Source organism: Panulirus ornatus, chromosome 7, assembly GCF_036320965.1.
Source record: "Panulirus ornatus isolate Po-2019 chromosome 7, ASM3632096v1, whole genome shotgun sequence".
NCBI lineage: Eukaryota > Metazoa > Arthropoda > Malacostraca > Decapoda > Palinuridae > Panulirus > Panulirus ornatus.
Window position 1 is genome coordinate 47,356,227 of NC_092230.1, and position 21,416 is coordinate 47,377,642.

Below are 21,416 nucleotides of genomic sequence, written 5' to 3' on the forward strand. Positions count from 1 at the left end.
TAACCCCTTACACTGTAACTTTTCAAAAACAGAAACAAATGAAAAACACAAATTAGGATTCCTCCTCAAAGACTTGGGCTGGAATGTCTGAAAGTGTATGGATGCAACCAGGATGAGAATAAAGGAGAGAAATGGCCCAACCCACCCCCATACACATGTATATACATACGTCCACACACGCAAATATACATACCTACACAGCTTTCCATGGTTTACCCCAGACGCTTCACATGCCCTGATTCAATCCACTGACAGCACGTCAACCCCGGTATACCACATCAATCCAGTTCACTCTATTCCTTGCCCTCCTTTCACCCTCCTGCATGTTCAGGCCCCGATCACACAAAATCTTTTTCACTCCATCTTTCCACCTCCAATTTGGTCTCCCACTTCTCGTTCCCTCCACCTCCGACACATATATCCTCTTGGTCAATCTTTCCTCACTCATTCTCTCCATGTGCCCAAACCGTTTCAAAACAACCTCTTCTGCTCTCTCAACCACGCTCTTTTTACTTCCACACATCTCTCTTACCCTTACGTTACTTACTCGATCAAACCACCTCACACCACACATTGTCCTCAAACATCTCATTTCCAGCACATCCATCCTCCTGCGCACAACTCTATCCATAGCCCACGCCTCGCAACCGTACAACATTGTTGGAACCACTATTCCTTCAAACATACCCATTTTTGCTTTCTGAGATAATGTTCTCGACTTCCACACATTCTTCAAGGCTCCCAGGATTTTCGCCCCCTCCCCCACCCTATGATCCACTTCCGCTTCCATGGTTCCATCCGCTGCCAGATCCACTCCCATATATCTAAAACACTTTACCTCCTCAGTTTTTCTCCATTCAAACTTACCTCCCAACTGACTTGACCCTCAACCCTACTGTACCTAATAACCTTGCTCTTATTCACATTTACTCTTAACTTTCTTCTTTCACACACTTAACCAAACTCAGTCACCAGCTTCTGCAGTTTCTCACATGAATCAGCCACCAGCGCTGTATCATCAGCGAACAACAACTGTGTTGTGTGTGTGTGTGTGTGCATATGAGTGGATGGGCTGTATTTCATGTTCCCTGGCGATCAAGTATAATAATAAAAATAATTACTTTTTATTCATTATCATACTTAATCGTCATCTCCCGTGTTAGTGAGATAGTGCAAGGAAACAGACAAGGAATGGCCAAACACACCCACATAAACGCCCACACACACACATATACATTTTTTTTTTTTTTTTTTTTTTTATACTTTGTCGCTGTCTCCCGCGTTTGCGAGGTAGCGCAAGGAAACAGACGAAAGAAATGGCCCAACCCCCCCCCCCCATACACATGTACATACACACGTCCACACACGCAAATATACATGCCTACACAGCTTTCCATGGTTTACCCCAGACGCTTCACATGCCTTGCTTCAATCCACTGACAGCACGTCAACCCCTGTATACCACATGACTCCAATTCACTCTATTTCTTGCCCTCCTTTCACCCTCCTGCATGTTCAGGCCCCGATCACACAAAATCTTTTTCACTCCATCTTTCCACCTCCAATTTGGTCTCCCTCTTCTCCTCGTTCCCTCCACCTCCGACACATATATCCTCTTGTTCAATCTCTCCTCACTCATTCTCTCCATGTGCCCAAACCATTTCAAAACACCCTCTTCTGCTCTCTCAACCACGCTCTTTTTATTTCCACACATCTCTCTTACCCTTACGTTACTTACTCGATCAAACCACCTCACACCACACATTGTCCTCAAACATCTCATTTCCAGCACATCCATCCTCCTGCGCACATCTCTATCCATAGCCCACGCCTCGCAACCATACAACATTGTTGGAACCACTATTCCCTCAAACATACCCATTTTTGCTTTCCGAGATAATGTTCTCGACTTCCACACATTTTTCAAGGCTCCCAAAATTTTCGCCCCCTCCCCCACCCTATGATCCACTTCCGCTTCCATGGTTCCATCCGCTGACAGATCCACTCCCAGATATCTAAAACACTTCACTTCCTCCAGTTTTTCTCCATTCAAACTCACCTCCCAATTGACTTGACCCTCACCCCTACTGTACCTAATAACCTTGCTCTTATTCACATTTACTCTCAACTTTCTTCTTCCACACACTTTACCAAACTCAGTCTGTTGGGGATGAGAGAGCTTGGGAAGTGAGTCAGTTGTTGTTCGCTGATGATACAGCGCTGGTGGCTGATTCATGTGAGAAACTGCAGAAGCTGGTGACACATATACATACATATGTATATACATATGTATGTATATACATGTATATACATGTGTATGGGGGTGGGTTGGGCCATTTCTTTCGTCTGTTTCCTTGCGCTACCTCGCAAACGCGGGAGACAGCGACAAAGCAAAAAAAAAAAAAAAAAAAAAATTTCAACATATACATACATATACATTTCAACATATACTACAAATACATACACATATATGCATATAAACACATGTACATATTCATATTTGCTGCCTTCATCAATTCCTGTCACCACCTCAGCCACACATAAAATAGTGAGGTAGCCGCCAGGAATAGACAAAAAAAGGCCACATTTGTTCACACTCGGTCTCTAGCTGTCATGTGTAATGCACCAAAACCACAGCTCCCTTTCCACATCCAGGCCCCACAGACCTTTCCATGGTTTACTTCCTCACACAAGTCTCCTTCCCAAGCTCACTTACCACTCTCTTCTCCCGACAGTCTCTCTTCTTTTCTGAAAACCTCTACAAATCTTCACCTACCGCCTCCACAAGATAGTGATCAGACATCCCTCCAGCTGCCCCTCTCAGCATATTAACATCCAAAAGTCTCTTTCACACACCTATCAATTAACATGTAATCCAATAACACTCTCAGGCTATCTCTCCTACTAATATAAGTATACTTATGTATATCTCTCTTTTTAAACCAGGTATTCCCAATCACCAGTCCTTTTTCAGTACACAAATCCACAAGCTCTTCACCATTTCCATTTACAACACTGAACACCCCATGTACACCAATTATACCATCAACTGCCACATTACTCACCTTTGCATTCAAATCACCCATCTCTGTAACCCAGTCTCGTGGATCAAAGCTGCTAACACACTCACTCAGCTGCTCCCAAAACACTTGCCCCTCATGATCTTTCTTCTCATGACCAAGTGCATAGGCACCAATAATCACCCATCTCTCTCCATCCACTTTCAGTTGTACCTAAATCAATCTTGAGTTTACTTTCTTACACTATATCACATATTCCCAAAACTGCTTCAAGAGGAGTGCTACTCCTTCCTTTGCTCTTGTGCTCTCACCATCCCCTGACTTTACTCCCAAGACATTCCCAAGCCACTCTTCTCCTTTACCCTAGAGCTCCATTTCACTCAGAGCCAAAACATCCAGGTTCCTTTCCTTAAACATGCTACCTATCTCTCCTAATAATAATATTTATTTATTTATTTATTTTGCTTTGTCGCTGTCTCCCGCGTTAGCGAGGTAGCGCAAGGAAACAGACGAGAGAATGGCCCAACCCGCCCACATACACATGTATATACATACACATCCACACACGCAAATATACATACCTATACATCTCAATGTACACATATTTTTTTTTTTTTTTGCCGGTCTCCCGCGTTTGCGAGGTAGCGCAAGGAAACAGACGAAAGAAATGGCCCAGCCCACCCCCATACACATGTATATACATACGTCCACACACGCAAATATACATACCTACACAGCTTTCCATGGTTTACCCCAGACGCTTCACATGCCTTGATTCAATCCACTGACAGCACGTCAACCCCGGTATACCACATCGCTCCAATTCACTCTATTCCTTGCCCTCCTTTCACCCTCCTGCATGTTCAGGCCCCGATCACACAAAGTCTTTTTCACTCCATCTTTCCACTCCAATTTGGTCTCCCTCTTCTCCTCGTTCCCTCCACCTCCGACACATATATCCTCTTGGTCAATCTTTCCTCACTCATTCTCTCCATGTGCCCAAACCATTTCAAAACACCCTCTTCTGCTCTCTCAACCACGCTCTTTTTATTTCCACACATCTCTCTTACCCTTACGTTACTTACTCGATCAAACCACCTCACACCACACATTGTCCTCAAACATCTCATTTCCAGCACATCCATCCTCCTGCGCACAACTCTATCCATAGCCCACGCCTCGCAACCATACAACATTGTTGGAACCACTATTCCTTCAAACATACCCATTTTTGCTTTCCGAGATAATGTTCTCGACTTCCACACATTCTTCAAGGCTCCCAGAATTTTCGCCCCCTCCCCCACCCTACGATTCACTTCCGCTTCCATGGTTCCATCCGCTGCCAGATCCACTCCCAGATATCTAAAACACTTCACTTCCTCCAGTTTTTCTCCATTCAAACTTACCTCCCAATTGACTTGACCCTCAATCCTACTGTACCTAATAACCTTGCTTTTATTCACATTCACTCTCAACTTTCTTCTTTCACACACTTTACCAAACTCAGTCACCAGCTTCTGCAGTTTCTCACATGAATCAGCCACCAGCGCTGTATCATCAGCAAACAACAACTGACTCACTTCCCAAGCTCTCTCATCCACAACAGACTGCATACTTGCCCCTCTTTCCAAAACTCTTGCATTCACCTCCCTAACAACCCCATCCATAAACAAATCAAACAACCATGGAGACATCACACACCCCTGCCGCAAATCTACATTCACTGAGAACCAATCACTTTCCTCTCTTCCTACACGTACACATGCCTTACATCCTTGATAAAAACTTTTCACTGCTTCTAACATCTTGCCTCCCACACCATATATTCTTAATACCTTCCACAGAGCATCTCTATCAACTCTATCATATGCCTTCTCTAGATCCATAAATGCTACATACAAATCCATTTGCTTTTCTAAGTATTTCTCACATACATTCTTCAAAGCAAACACCTGATCCACACATCCTCTACCATTTCTGAAACCATACTGCTCTTCCCAAACCTGATGTTCTGTATATCCCTTCACCCTCTCAATCAATACCCTCCCAAATAATTTACCATGAATACTCAACAAACTTATACCTCTGTAATTTGAGCACTCACTCTTATCCCCTTTGCCTTTGTACAATGGCACTATGCAAGCATTCCGCCAATCCTCAGGCACCTCACCATGAATCATACATACATTAAATAGCCTTACCAACCAGTCAGCAATACAGTCACCCCCTTTTTTAATAAATTCCACTGCAATACCATCCAAACCCGCTGCCTTGCTGGCTTTCATCTTCCGCAATGCTTTTACTACCTCTTCTCTGTTTACCAAATCATTTTCCCTAATCCTCTCACTTTGCACACCACCTCAACCAAAACACCCTATATCCACCACTCTATTATCAAAAACATTCAACAAACCTTCAAAATACTCACTCCATCTCCTTCTCACATCACCACTACTTATTATCACTTCCCCATTAGCCCCCTTCACTTAAGTTCCCATTTGTTCCCTTGTCTTACGCACTTTATTTACCTCCTTCCAAAACATCTTTCTATTCTCCCTAAAAATTTAATGATACTCTCTCACCCCATCTCTCACTTGCCCTCTTTTTCACCTCTTGCACTTTTCTCTTGACCTCCTGCCTTTTTCTTTTATACATCTCCCAGTCATTTGCATCATTTCCCTGCAAAAATCGTCCAAATGCTGGGTAAAGAACTGAATATAATCATGAAGATTCAGCAAGAGAGAGCTGATAAGAGTTCATTATAATGATGAAAGTCTGGAAATATACATATATGAGGTCAGAAAGTTATTTTTCACACTTAAATGCCTTTTCCACTTAAGTGAAGCAGCAAAAGGAAGAAACAACTGCTTCAACTGCACATATTCAATCTTTGATTGTCACATATAACATACCATATTCCTCCAATTCATTCTATCCAATGAATGCCTCTCACCATTTTGATTTTGCAAGCTCAGATAAGGAAGTTGCAATGTAGGTGTTTGGTGAAAAAGCAATTTGAGCTCAAGAAGGGAGGTTGGAATAAGAAAAAGAATGAATGAAGTTATCAGTAACATTTTCAACAAAAATGAATAATTTTTTTATATGTATTCGCCATTATCATGATAGCAAGGAAGCGTAAGGAACAGCCTTTGAGGGAAAAATCCTCAGTTGGCCCTCCTTTTCTGTTCCTTTTTTTTGGAAAATGGAAGAGAGGACTTCCAGCCCCCACTCCCACTCCTTTTAGTTGCTTTCTATGACACACAGGGAATACAGGAGCAGTATTCTTTCTCCCCTAGCTCCAGGGATATAAAAATGAATAAAGCCGAAATATCAAACTGTTGAAAAGTAGGCAAATTTTTACAGCTCTGGAGGAAATCCTGGAATAGAATAAGATATTGCAAGCATGCCATACACTGCATGAAGTGTTAATGCCAAACAAATGGTATATGGTCATGCAACTTACCAGATCAACAGCAACATTATACTGGGTGGCAAAAACAAAGACACCAGGAGCTGTGGGGAAAGTGCCATAGAGGAAGCCATAGTTACTATAGTTGGCTGTCTCATTGGCAGTATTCCCAGGGTGAAGTAGACTTATAATCTCTCGAGTGACTAGTGGCAGGATCAACCTATAGGAAAAAAATCAAAATATAAAAAAAAAGAGTAGATGGAAAGTATTTCTAGTCTCTTTACCAAGAACTAAACCAAAAAATATGCAAAAAAGTTTGTAACAAAAACTTACAAAAACATGGCAACCTGAATTATTAAAAAAATTAAAAGTAGGAAAGCAGAGGAATGAGAATCTAAAACTACTTCCAAAAGAAAATGAATGAAAAGTTGGTACAATTAAATTAACACAATATGAGGCCAGTTTCTGTGAGGGTAAAGATGGGTAAGTCTAAATGTCTGAAGGTGTAATTAAAAACCCTGTATGTCAAGGTTCACTGGATCTAATTCTGTTGAGTCTGGGTCTAATTAAATTTTAGTATTTAGCAAGCTGTGTCTGAAGAGTAAGTGTGGTAGGTCAGCAATTACAGAATGGTTACTGATGTGTTTGCCAGCCAGCAACTCACGTTTTTGTAGCAATGAGAATCCCAGGAAGAACTAGGCCAGAACCCCTAAGTGTCTGAACTTTGCCAACCATCCGTAAACCAAGGAGGAAGAGTGCTGCTGCTGAGAAGGCCTGACCAAAGACCTGCAAAAGAGAGAGATGAATCAGTTATGATATAGGGCCACACAAATACTAAGTATCTTTCTAATATATATTAGAACAGCTTCATTTGCTCACATCTACTCTTTATTATGTATGATGAACTGAACCAGAGCCCTCTATCCAAAAGGCAGTCTAAGCTTCACAGACCTTTCCAAGGTTTCCAGTGACTGTTTAATATGCCCTGGTTTAGACCAATGACAGAATGTTGCTCCAATTTTCTCTATCATATGCATGCCTCACACCCTCCTGCTATTTCTGTAATGTGGGGTTTCCAAGATAGTGTGGATGTTACAGTGATAAGTCTGTTCCCCGAGTCAAAAAGTGGAATTACAGATCTGTCAATGAATATGGCCACAAATTCTTATAAAGCTTTAATTTATGTGTAGTCCTAATGACTTCTTACTACCTGTATGATAAGACATATCTTCTTCATTCATCTTTATCTCTGTGTATCCTATATGGCCATTAATCTTATAAAGCTTTCATTTATGTGTAATCTTAATGAGTTCTTCCTGACACATATCCTAATATGATTTTTCTTATCTAATCTTATTCCCTAATTCCAATTACAATTAGCAAGTTATTAAACTCTATTGTTGCACTCTGAACTTAAGAATAAGAAGTATTCATATTCATTCATCAATGATGACTCTGTGTTGAGACAAGGAGGCCAATGAATCTTGTGTTAAGAAAAGCTGGACAATGGACTTTGTGTTAAGAAAAGTTGAACAACTGACTCCATGTTAAGACAAGAGGGATAATGGAATCTGGATTAAGACAAGGAAGTCAATGGACATATGCACTTTGTCATGCAAGATTCTTACAAATTCTACAATTAAAACATCATCAACCAGAGATCTAAATGCACCTCAAATTTGATCGCCAACCCAATTACCTAATTACCTATACTCACTACCAATTAAACATACTCTAATGCAACTACCCTTCATTTTAAAATACACGGATCTGGAGAAGGCATATGATAGAGTTGATAGAGATGCTCTGTGGAAGGTATTAAGAATATATGGTGTGGGAGGCAAGTTGTTAGAAGCAGTGAAAAGTTTTTATCGAGGATGTAAGGCATGTGTACGTGTAGGAAGAGAGGAAAGTGATTGGTTCTCAGTGAATGTAGGTTTGCGGCAGGGGTGTGTGATGTCTCCATGGTTGTTTAATTTGTTTATGGATGGGGTTGTTAGGGAGGTGAATGCAAGAGTTTTGGAAAGAGGGGCAAGTATGAAGTCTGTTGGGGATGAGAGAGCTTGGGAAGTGAGTCAGTTGTTGTTCGCTGATGATACAGCGCTGGTGGCTGATTCATGTGAGAAACTGCAGAAGCTGGTGACTGAGTTTGGTAAAGTGTGTGAAAGAAGAAAGTTAAGAGTAAATGTGAATAAGAGCAAGGTTATTAGGTACAGTAGGGTTGAGGGTCAAGTCAATTGGGAGGTGAGTTTGAATGGAGAAAAACTGGAGGAAGTGAAGTGTTTTAGATATCTGGGAGTGGATCTGGCAGCGGATGGAACCATGGAAGCGGAAGTGGATCATAGGGTGGGGGAGGGGGCGAAAATTCTGGGAGCCTTGAAGAATGTGTGGAAGTTGAGAACATTATCTCGGAAAGCAAAAATGGGTATGTTTGAAGGAATAGTGGTTCCAACAATGTTGTATGGTTGCGAGGCGTGGGCTATGGATAGAGTTGTGCGCAGGAGGATGGATGTGCTGGAAATGAGATGTTTGAGGACAATGTGTGGTGTGAGGTGGTTTGATCGAGTAAGTAACATAAGGGTAAGAGAGATGTGTGGAAATAAAAAGAGCGTGATTGAGAGAGCAGAAGAGGGTGTTTTGAAATGGTTTGGGCACATGGAGAGAATGAGTGAGGAAAGATTGACCAAGAGGATATAAGTGTCGGAGGTGGAGGGAACGAGGAGAAGAGGGAGACCAAATTGGAGGTGGAAAGATGGAGTGAAAAAGATTTTGTGTGATCGGGGCCTGGACATGCAGGAGGGTGAAAGGAGGGCAAGGAATAGAGTGAATTGGAGCGATGTGGTATACCGGGGTTGACGTGCTGTCAGTGGATTGAATCAAGGCATGTGAAGCGTCTGGGGTAAACCATGGAAAGCTGTGTAGGTATGTATATTTGCGTGTGTGGATGTATGTATATACATGTGTATGGGGGTGGGTTGGGCCATTTCTTTCGTCTGTTTCCTTGCGCTACCTCGCAAACGCAGGAGACAGCGGCAAAAAAAAAAAAAAAAAAAAAAAAAAAAAAAAAAAAAAAGCTTTAACATTTACTTACAACTCCCAGTTCATCAATATATCAAAACAACCCACTATTCATTCAACAGCTCCTCTGATTCAACTATGAGAAGAGCATCAATAGCATCCAATATCTGTAAGTGCTGCTGTTATATTCTATCATGGTTCAGCAAACCACAGTAATCCCTCCATCACTCTCAACTAGCAAAACACCCAATCCATGAAAACATTAAAATTCCATTGTCACATTACACGATCCTGATGCCCTCCCACACACAATTCAAAATACTCACTTGCACACCATCTAATGGTCTTCCATGTACACCACTGAAAATCAAAACTTCCCCAAATACTTTTATATCAGTTTTGTCATGAGCCCTTACTAAATCCTATATCATGCATAAGTTTTCTGTTTTTGATGGAATTTTATCTATCTATCATATCTCTGATGCCCATTCCCTTTGGGAACTCCTTAAGGGGGGTGGCCATGGCAAAAGAGTCTCCATAACTGTTTAGGTCCAGTGACACTTTTTAGCCTTTGGTGCCTTACCTGCCTTACCCTTAAAAGGCCAAAGGGAGAGGGCAATCTAGTGCAGTGTTTTCAGATGCTCCTACCTAACATTACTAACAACTACTTCTACCTAACATTCTTACCCTAATGTTAAAACCTATTATCCTACCTAATGCTCCCAGCTGAAGCACCTACCAACTACTATGTAATGTTTCTACCTAAAGCTCCTGTCTAATGTTCCTCCCAACTAATTCTCTCTACTGCTTCTACCATTTTGCTAGAAGGCAGGGCTACCATAAAATGCTCACAGCAGGAAAATCTACAGAGGTGAAGAATGAGAAGTATGAGTTAACTGTTGTCACCTGCTATTTGTGAGGAGGAGAGATGTATGTTTGTGAGCTGAATAGGAGCAGTGCATGTGCAGATGAGGCATAAAGAAATAACAATTACCTGAGTCAAAAAAGTGCAACCTGACTACAAGTGAAGTGCTGGCTCACTACATAGTTATCACTAACCTTCGCAATACCCAGGTGGGTAATTACCTTATTATACCTCTCTGGTCAGTGGCTGCCTACCAACTTCAAGAGTAGAAATCTGATCTACACACCCACTTAAATTCCTACCTCTATTTTGATCTTCAGTGAACAGATGTTCTGAGATTCTCTTAAAAAGAACAATCACAGCCCTACCTCTTACTCTGCTGATTAAATTATCAACGATTGTACATGTATAATTCTTGCATCACACTTTCTACCTGGTGATATCAAACTCCACCATTTGAGCATGTGAAAAGTCACCTTTAGCAAGGCTGTATCATGGTCAATTAATGAAATAGAATAGTCTCAATAAAACAATTTATCCTTCAAATGAGTCCATCATGTCCCTACTATTAAATACAGCACAGCTTTTGATCTGCTGAAGACACTGCAAAAGGGGTCATGAGGTAACATCTTTTTCCAATCATAAGGCATATGAAAACTCTTCCTTGATGCCATAAACACTTTCCAAATCTAATTAAACTAAAATTTCAACACATTCTTCATGACCTTGCTCATCGCTACAACCACATGCCCTGCCTTACTGTTGTTACAATGCCTTTATTCCCTCCTCTTGTGCAATATTTCTTGCATAACATCTTTCTCTTCCCATACCTATTTTGCATTCTCTTGACCCTTAGTTCTACATTTCATCTCCGATCTGTTCTTTGAACTGCTCTCTCCACACTGAACTGACAACTACACCAACAGAGTAGCTCCCATTAAAAAAGATTTACACATTGAGGGAGACAAATGATGAGATGAGAGGTAATTATGAGAAACAGCATTACTCAACACATGTCCAGTGTTGAGCACTATCCTCTAACTTTGCCATCATTGCAAACTCTTGTCAGGTACTTGTAGTAACCTTATAATGCATCCTGTCACAAGTAATCTCCTGTATGTCTTTTGCATAACCTTGTTCCCAATGCATACCCTCCCTTTTACATCTCTGTACCAAATCATTATAAAATATAACTTTTCTATATCAGAAGTAAATGCACACCATACCTCCATCTAAAAAAATTTTCTCCATCTACAGTTAATTGGTGGTAAAACCCTGGAATGAAGTCCATATCCCTCCATGTCTGTTCTACCAAATCACTGCTATGTCATTCGTGATCTTCACAAAATACTTTTCATAACTCCACAACCAATTCTATTTCATATATAAAGCTATTCACTTTCATTCTTTGTCCTATTCAGAGCCAGAGGAATCATTCTATCATGGTAAAACAAATGCAAACAATAACATTTCATTATTCTTCCAATATTTTCATAATCTCTCCACTCACTTGAAATAAATGTTCTTAAATATGTCTCTTTCTGTTACCTTCCTTGTACCTTACCTCTTGGTTAAAATGAACTACCTTCATCACCTGCCTGTTTGTACTCACCTTCAAAATACCCTCCAAGATATTTGGAAGCTTGTGATTGAAGATAAAATTACCCAAAATACCAAGGGTTGTCATAAGTACTATGGGATTCAAGAGGACATCACGAAGGATATGAAGAACCAAACGACATCCACTATCCATAGACTGAGAGCTGGAATTATCATCGCTATCCTGGTTACTCTTGCGACGTTTTCCGATCTACAGTAAGAGATTTTTCATGTTAACAATTCACAGACCTACTCCATTAACAACAATAATGTCTTGTACTTATCTCACTAACACAAAAACACAATACTACTACACTTCAAGCTGTGGTCCCACTTACTGGAAATGGCTAGCTTCTTGACTCCTGTGAGGTGCACATATATTATGCTAAAATACCGACATTTAGTTTCCTTAATCTATTACAACCATCCATCACCCTTACACTAAAGCAGTGCTTCTTCATGCCCTTTCTAAAAAGAATTTTGATTTGCTTCTTTTTATCTCTGGTTACTCCAACATTGCATCTCATGAAGAACTATTCATATTAGACATAGTTCAACAAATTTAGAAACATGAAGGTTGGAATCAGGTCACCCTTAACTCTTCTCACCATGATAAGTAAACCTGTAACCCTCAGCCCATCATTAGAGCTCCTGCATTCATTGAAAGACTTCTTTAGTACCATGAGCCTTATGTAGATCATGGTATCCAAACACTCATGTTCCTGAGGGTCTACACACTCATCAGCCCTAAGGTGAAACAGGTTGAGGCAGGTTAGAAATGACTGCATGAAAATGTTTTCAATCATTTATAATTTTCATGTTTTATTTTCTTATTTCATTAACTGTTTTTACATTTCTATGGTTCTCAATACATTCCCTCTCCTAAATCAAACAACAACATCAAAAATCACATAATACCAGAACCTTGACTGGTGATATTTTGACTTGCAGCATTTTAGAATTAAGGTACAATGTACTTGACAGGATAAATTATAAACCAAGAAAATAGTTAGCTTTACACTTTCAATGTCTAAGGGCATTATTTCCATAAATATATGAGCATATTTAGGGGTAACTATGCATATATCAGAAATATTGTATTTTCATAAAGTCATGGCACAAAACTATTCAGTTTGTATCCTGCCACAATCAAAATACATTAATGAGTACTCCTACTCCATTATCTAGTGCACCTAAAGTAAGAGGATACAATTCAATATGTCCAGAAGGATAATCAAAGGTACTTTGAAGTAGAGAATGTAAGGCTATCTTTCTTGACTTTAAATTTGAGGTGCTTATGAGGTATGACACTGGTCAGAAACTCACGTTGAAAACCAAATCTGTGAGTCTTACTAATTCTTTACTTTTACAGTTTTAATGCATTAAGCAGTCTTCTTTTAATGATAAATATATCAAGATATTGTTAGATAGCTACATACTAATCATGCATATTCAAATGATATCAAGGTAAAATAGTTTGATTTATATCCAACCAACTGGCAAAATGCATTCACATCACATAGGCTGGTGGGGGCTTGTTCAGTAATCAAAACATTTGTAGTCCAACACATTTTCTCACTACAGTTGTCTTGCATTTACCTGGTATTTCACATGCATTTAGAGATGATTAATGTAGGTGGTTATACCTTACAATGTGTGTTTGCAGCAATATGGATGAGGCTGGTTTATACTGAAAAAATGTCACCAATGACATTCGTCAGCAAGGAGGAAAAAACTGCTCGAGGATTGATGGCCATCAAAGTTCATTTGATGTTACTACAACAAGGGAATGCTTAAGGATATTTCAACCCTTGGTTACACACCTGAATCTCACAAGTGGTTTCCCAATGATGACAGATATGAAGGCAGATTCAAGTGAGAAACTGTAAAAGTTGGTGACTGAGTTTGGAGAAGTGTGTGAAAGAAAGTTGAAAGTAAATGTGAATGAAAGCAAGGTTATTAGGATTAGCAAGGTAGAGGGACAGATTAGTTGGGGTGTGAGTTTGAGGAGAGAAAAATTGGAGGAAAAGATTCAGATACCTGGGAGTGGACTTGGGGGCAAATGGAACCATGGAAGAGAAAAGTAATTTACATACCTGGGAGTGGACATGGGGGTAAATGGAACCATGGAAGTGAAGTGAGTCATAGGTTGGGTGAGTAGCCAATGCAACATACAAATCCATTTGCTTTTCTAAGTATCTCTCACATAGATTCTTTAAAGCAAACACCTGATCCACACATCCTCTACCACTTCTGAAACCACACTGCTCTTCCCCAATCTGATGCTCTGTACATGCCTTCACCTCTCAATCAATACCCTCCCATATAATTTACCAGGAACACTCAACAAACTTATACCTCTGTAATTTGAGCACTCACTTTTATCCCCTTTGCTTTTGTACAATGGCACTATGCAAGCATTCCACCAATCCTCAGGCACCTCACCATGAGTCACGCATACATTAAATAACCTTACCAGCCAGTCAACAATACAGTCACCCCCTTTTTTAATAAATTCCACTGCAATACCATCCAAACCCACCGCTTTGCCGGCTTTCATCTTCCGCAAAGCTTTTACTACCTCTTCTCTGTTTACCAAATCATTCTCCCTAACCCTCTCACTTTGCACACCACCTCGACCAAAACACCCTATATCTGCCACTCTATCATCAAATATTCAACAAACCTTCAAAATACTCACTCCATCTCCTCACATCACCACTACTTGTTATCACATCCCCATTAGCTACCTTCACTGAAGTTCCCATTTGTTCCCTTGTCTTATGCACTTTATTCACCTCCTTCCAAAACATCTTTTTATTCTCCCTAAAATTTAATGATACTCTCTCACCCCAACTCTCATTTGCCCTCTTTTTCACTTCTTCCACCTTTCTCTTGACCTCTTGCCTCTTTCTTTTATACATTCCCTAGTCATTTGCATTATTTCCCTGCAAAAATCATCCAAATGCCCTCTCTTCTCTTTCACTAATAGTCTTACTTCTTCATCCCACCATTTACTACCCTTTCTAATCTGCCCATACATGTATATGTATGTATACGTAAATGTATGAGCATGTACGTATATATGTATGTATATGAGAGGATGGGTCTTTCTTTATCTGTTTCCTGGTGCTACGTCACTGACGTGGGAAATGGAGATCAAGTATAAAAAATAATATATATTTTAAGTCCTGGGGTTTTATCAACATACTGACATATGAGACTGGAGAACGGTGTGATTTATACTTGTATAAAATAATATGAAGTAGACACTGATAAGGTTTAGAGAAAAAAAAATTAAATTAAATCAACTTTTACCTTACCTCCATTAAGATGAAGCCAATAGGGTTGAGTAACACAAGGGAGATTGGTGCAACTAAGTAGAGATACAAAGCAAACTCTGGGTGACTTTTGCCATAGAGTGCTGCAACTGGAAGTAAAAAATGAAAGACATTTTACTCAGGTGCCCAGAAAGAGAAGTGAGATGATTTGGATTTGATTAGTTGTATACAAAAGCATGCATACACAAACCTTAACTATCACTTTTAAGAAATAAAGCAAAAGACAAGTAAGGAACGAAAAAAAAATCTAAAGCACTGAAATTAGAGAAAAATGGAGAAGGTTCAGAGAAAAATTGAATGGAGATTGGAAGCAACAAAGTACTAACAAAATTTCACCATGACACAAGGCTACCAAGCTGAACTCACCAAAAAGACTGCTTGCTTCGTTGTACTGTTACTCTCTGCCACTATACACATTCCATAGCTGTCAATCTTGGGCTCATTTACAAATGTTTCTAGCTATCTGTCTAGTATTTTCTTTAGGGTTTCAGTGCTCACTCCTTGCATATCTTTTATTTCTTTGGGTACAACTTTGAAATGCTCTTGAATATATTTCTTTTTGGGCACATGGAGAGGATGAGTGAGGAAAGATTGACCGAGAGGATATATGTGTCGGAGGTGGAGGGAACAAGGAGAAGAGGGAGACCAAATTGGAGGTGGAAAGATGGAGTGAAAAAGATTTTGTGTGATCGGGGCCTGAACATGCAGGAGGGTGAAAGGAGGGCAAGGAATAGAGTGAATTGGAGCGATGTGGTATACCAGGGTTGACGTGCTGTCAGTGGATTGAAGCAGGGCATGTGAAGCGTCTGGGGTAAACCATGGAAAGCTGTGTAGGTATGTATATTTGCGTGTGTGGACGTATGAATATACATGTGTATGGGGGGGGGTTGGGCCATTTCTTTCGTCTGTTTCCTTGCGCTACCTCGCAAACGCGGGAGACAGCGACAAAGTATAATAAATAATATAATAATATATTTCTTTTTGGTGCCATTTTGTTCCACAAAATTCTTGTTGATAAAACTGCTCTTTTCCTTCAATAATGTGAATATTTTTGTACAATGACAGTATAGTTCAAGTTCTTTCAACCTTTCATTGCAGCCATGTGTTCCAATCTCTTGGATTTGCTTGTAAAAGGTTTTATGAATTCTTTATAGTTTTCTCTAAGAACTGCTAAAAAGTGAAGACAAAAATTCCATTCTCAACACATATACTAAAAAGAAAAGATAAGGGATTTAAGCAAAAGCCTGTTTAGGTGATGAGTCAAGATGAGACCAAATAGGATTAAACTGACAAAGTGAGCAAGTTCAAATCATTTACAGCCTCCCCTGGAATAATCAGTGTAACCCAAATACATTAATATGAGGCCACAAGAGATTTGTAAGGGCAACAATTCCTTTTAAAGTTGGTAACAGTAACATTTTTAAAGAAGATGACAAAGCTTGAAACTTCGAGCTGTGTAATAAGGTGTTTCACTAACGCTATTTTGTCAGTAGAGGAGACATGAATTTGCCTGTATTCTGATTTGTGTACTGATCATGAGGTAATCAGTTGCTACAGCATGAATGGTGGGAATACAGCTTGCCTGGACCATCTACTTTGATCTCACCCAGGAAGAGGATACATGCAAAGAAGTCTGATCAGGATACTCTTGCATTGCTAAATGTCCGAACATGAGTTACATAAAAAAATCTAATCAACCTAATACATCACATACTATGAATAGGACCTTTCCATTATTCAGCAGTCCTAAGTGAATGCAACTGCATAAAAATTATTTCTTAATGAACATACAAATTCATGCTACAGTGTGTTCCAGAATATAATCAGTTGATCACCTCAACAAAATGAACTATGGTACACATTTGTTATTTCTATTAGGTACTATTCCCTACTTATTACTAAAAAAATGTATTCAGAGAAAGGCAAACACACGGGTGATGACATAATGTCACACATACATTGCAAGTAATGGTGAGACATATAAATCCTCTTTCACTGGCAGGTGGGTGGGCGTGGGGCTTGTTGCTGCTGCTGCTGCTGCAGCCCCCCACTCTGAAAAGCAGGTGGGTTCAGCCCCCATTTTGTTTAGACTTACTTGTATAGAACTGCAGTATACAGCGTCATTGTGAAAGCTTCTGCTCCAGTGAGCCACACCCCCTCCCCTTTTTTGGGAAGCTCCTGCTGTCTCTGTCTTTATCATTCAATCTTTATTTCCAACATATGATTAAGACTAAAAAGCTAGTCCTACTGCTAGAGAACAACCAAAATTCCACAAAAATCTGATTCACTTTTTATTATATCTTTTCCTTTACATGTTGAAAACTGCTCTTCCATGCACATGCACCTATTCACATCAATTCACATTTCTCAATCCTAATGTTATCAATATCTGCATGTGGGAGCAAGAATAGATATCGCACAAGAGGATTTAATTTGCACACTCTTAAGATATGCTTCTTGCTTCTACAGTGTTGCAACAGATCTAACTTTCCGAGTTCAGAGGACTTCCATCTGAGAGAATAATAAAAGCAATGCTTTATGCACCTACATATGTGTCATGCATGTGAATAAGAGGCTACAATACTCACTGATAGGGTATCCAAGAGCAAAGTCATTACTCTGAGTACAAAAGATAGCAAAGAGACCAGCTCTGCCATAATCTACAGGTCGGTACACCAGTAACGTCACTACAATCACCAGGAAAAACACTGTAGCTTTAGAGATGCAAATTGACAGCAAGAACACCCAATTAACAGAGCTGAAAAGATATGCAAAAGACAGAAACTGGGTCATATAATTTACAATTAACCAAGAATATAATGTACATAGAATGAATCAAAGACTACAACTAGATATCCATGATTGATAATTAGAAAAGAAAGTCTCACCTAACTTCACCTCAGACCAATAAAAATAATTCAATGTTGTCTGTCACAAAGTATGAACAGCAACTTTTACATGTGCAACTTTTCCAGTTAATGATACTGTAATGACCCCTTGTGGAAAAATATTGAAAATAACACCATGTCAAAACTTGGCTTCTACATGCATTCTGAACTTTTTTTCAATTTCACACTGAATTGCAGTGCAATCAAGATATTATCATGCACATTTTTTCTCTCTCTCTTGGAAGACAAATAAATGAACAAGTTCTTGAAAAACAATTATCTATTCATCATTTATTTTGCTTTGTCGCTGTCTCCCGCGTTAGCGAGGTAGCGCAAGGAAACAGACGAAAGAATGGCCCACCCCACCCACATACACATGTGTATACATACACATCCACACATGCAAATATACATAACTATACATCTCAATGTATACATATATATACACACACAGACATATTCATATATACACATGTACATAATTCATACCGTCTGCCCTTATTTATTCCCATCGCCACCTCGCCACACATGGAATAACAACTACCTCATGTGTGCGAGGTAGTGCTAGGAAAAGACAACAAAGGCCACATTTGTTCACACTCAGTCTCTAGCTGTCATGTAATAATGTACCGAAACCACAGCTCCCTCTCCATATCCAGGCCCAACAAAACTTTCCATGGTTTACCCCAGACGCTTCACATGCCCTGGCTCAATCCATTGACAGCACGTCGACCCCGGTATACCACACCATTCCAATTCACTCTATTCCTTGCACGCCTTTCACCCTCCTGCATGTTCAGAACAGGCTCCGATCACTCAAAATCTTTTTCACTCCATCTTTCCACCTCCAGTTTGGTCTCCTTCTTCTCCTCATTCCTTCCACCTCTGACACATATATCCTCTTGGTCAATCTTTCCTCACTCATTCTCTCCATGTGACCAAACCATTTCAAAACACCCTCTTCTGCTCTCTCAACCACACTCTTTTTATTTCCACACATCTCTCTTACCATTACATTACTTACTCGATCAAACCACCTCATACCACATATTGTCCTCAAACATCTCATTTCCAGCCTATCCACCCTCCTCCGCACAACTCTATCCATAGCCCACGCCTCACAACCATACAACACTGTTGGAACCACTATTCCTTCAAACATACCCATTTTTGCTTTCCGAGATAGTGTTCTCGACTTCCAAACATTCTTCAAGGCTCCCAGAATTTTCGCAACCTCCCCCACCCTATGATTCACTTCTGCTTCCATGGTTCCATCCGCTGCCAGATCCACTCCCAAATATCTAAAACACTTTACTTCCTCCAGTTTTTCTCCATTCAAACTTACCTCCCAATTGACTTGACCCTCAACCCTACTGTACCTAATAACCTTGCTCTTATTCACATTTACTCTTAACTTTCTTCTTTCACACACTTTACCAAACTCAGTCACCAGCTTCTGCAGTTTCTCACATGAATCAGCCACCAGCGCTGTATCATCAGCGAACAACAACTGACTCACTTCCCAAGTTCTCTCATCATCTTGGAAAACAATATTTGTGAAAATACAAATTTTGGTGAAAACTTTAGAATTACGGTAAATAATATCAATGAGCTGGTGGCTGATTTAAGTGAGAAACTGCAGAAGCTAGTGACTGAGTTTGGTAAAGCGTGTGAAAAAAGAAAGCTCAGAGTAAATGTGAATAAGAGCAAGGCTATTAAGTACAGTAGGGTTGTGGGACAAGTCAATTGGAAGGTAAGTTTGAATGGCAAAAAACTGGAGGAAGTGAAGTGTTTTAGATATCTGCGAGTGGATTTGGCAGTGGATGGAACCATGGAAGCGGAAGTGAGTCACAGGGTGGGGGAGGGGGCAAAAGTTCTGGGAGCCTTGAAAAATGTGTGGAAGGTGAGGACATTATCTCAGAAAGCAAAAATGGGTATGTTTGAAGGAATAGTGGTTCCAACAATGTTATATGACTGTGAGGTGTGGGCTACAGATAGGGTTGTACAGAGGGTGGATGTGTTGGAAATGAGATGTTTGAGGACAATATGTGGTGTGAGGAGTTTTGATTAAGTAATGAAAGGGTAAGAGAGATGTGTGGTAATAAAAAGAGTGTGGTTGAGAGAGCAGAAGGGGGTGTTTTGAAATGGTTTGGTCACATGGAGAGAATGAGTGAGGAAAGATTGACAAAGAGGATATATGTGTCAGAGGTGGAGGGAACGAGGAGAAGTGGGAGACCAAATTGGAGGTGGAATGATGGAATGAAAAAGATTTTGAGTGATCGGGGCCTGAACATGCAGGAGGGTGAAAGGCTTGCAAGGAATAGAGTGAATTAGAACGATGTGGTATACCGGGGTTGACGTGCTGTCAATGGATTGAACCAGGGCATGTGAAGCATCTGGGGTAAACCATGGAAAGTTTTGTTGGGCCTGGATGTGGAAAGGGAGCTGCAGTTTCGGTACATTATATATGACAGCTAGAGACTGAGTGTGAACGAATGTGGCCTTTGTTGTCTTTTCCTAGCGCTACCTCGCGTGCGTGCGGGGGGAGGGGTTTATCATTTCATGTGTGGCGGGGTGGCAACGGGAATGAATAAGGGCAGCAAGTATAAAATATTTTTTTTTGTTTTCCAAACTATTCGCCATTTCCCGCATTAGCGAGGTAGCGTTAAGAACAGAGGACTGGGCCTTTTTCTGAATATCCTCACCTGGCCCCCTCTGTTCCTTCTTTTGGAAAATTAAAAAAAAAAAACGAGAGGGGAGGATTTCCAGCCCCCCGCTCCCTCCCCTTTTAGTCGCCTTCTACGACACGCAGGGAATACGTGGGAAGTATTCTTAATCCCCTATCCCCAGGGATAAAATATGTACATGCATATATATGTATATGTCTGTATGTATATACATGTATACCTTGAAATGCATAGGTATGTGTATGTGCGTGTGTGTGGACGTGCATGTTTATACATTTGTAATGTGGGTGGGTTGGGCCATTCTTTTGTCTATTTCCTTGCCCTACCTCGCTAACGCAGGAGACAGCGACAAAGTATAATAAATAAATAAAATATCAATGAGCACACTGGGAACACCAAAACAGTCCTAATCAACATTACAGAAATGTGGTACAATAAGAGGTGAGAGATGAAACAAACTTAGGTCAGCCTGATATATTCAGGGTGAATAGAACCAATCTCGTATAAGGTTGTGCAGCAATATATACATACATACATAATGAGCCTGAAGGAAAGTAAATAATGAAGATAGGCCACAATAAAAGTCAAC

At 40.2% G+C, this 21,416-nt stretch overlaps 1 protein-coding gene across 9 annotated transcripts in view; it reads right to left on the reverse strand.

Annotated features, from left to right (window-relative positions):
- anchor (integral membrane protein GPR155 homolog anchor) overlaps positions 1–21,416 on the reverse strand; it is a 131,614-nt gene that overhangs the window by 49,337 nt on the left and 60,861 nt on the right. For all 9 annotated transcript variants that reach the window (XM_071663733.1, XM_071663725.1, XM_071663726.1 and 6 more), the window contains 5 exons: positions 17,841–18,010; positions 15,235–15,341; positions 11,925–12,122; positions 7,094–7,215; positions 6,484–6,649 (listed from right to left, as the gene is read on the reverse strand). In XM_071663733.1, the coding sequence (XP_071519834.1) occupies positions 6,484–6,649; positions 7,094–7,215; positions 11,925–12,122; positions 15,235–15,341; positions 17,841–18,010 (763 nt within the window). The remainder of the gene's footprint in view (positions 1–6,483; positions 6,650–7,093; positions 7,216–11,924; positions 12,123–15,234; positions 15,342–17,840; positions 18,011–21,416) is intronic.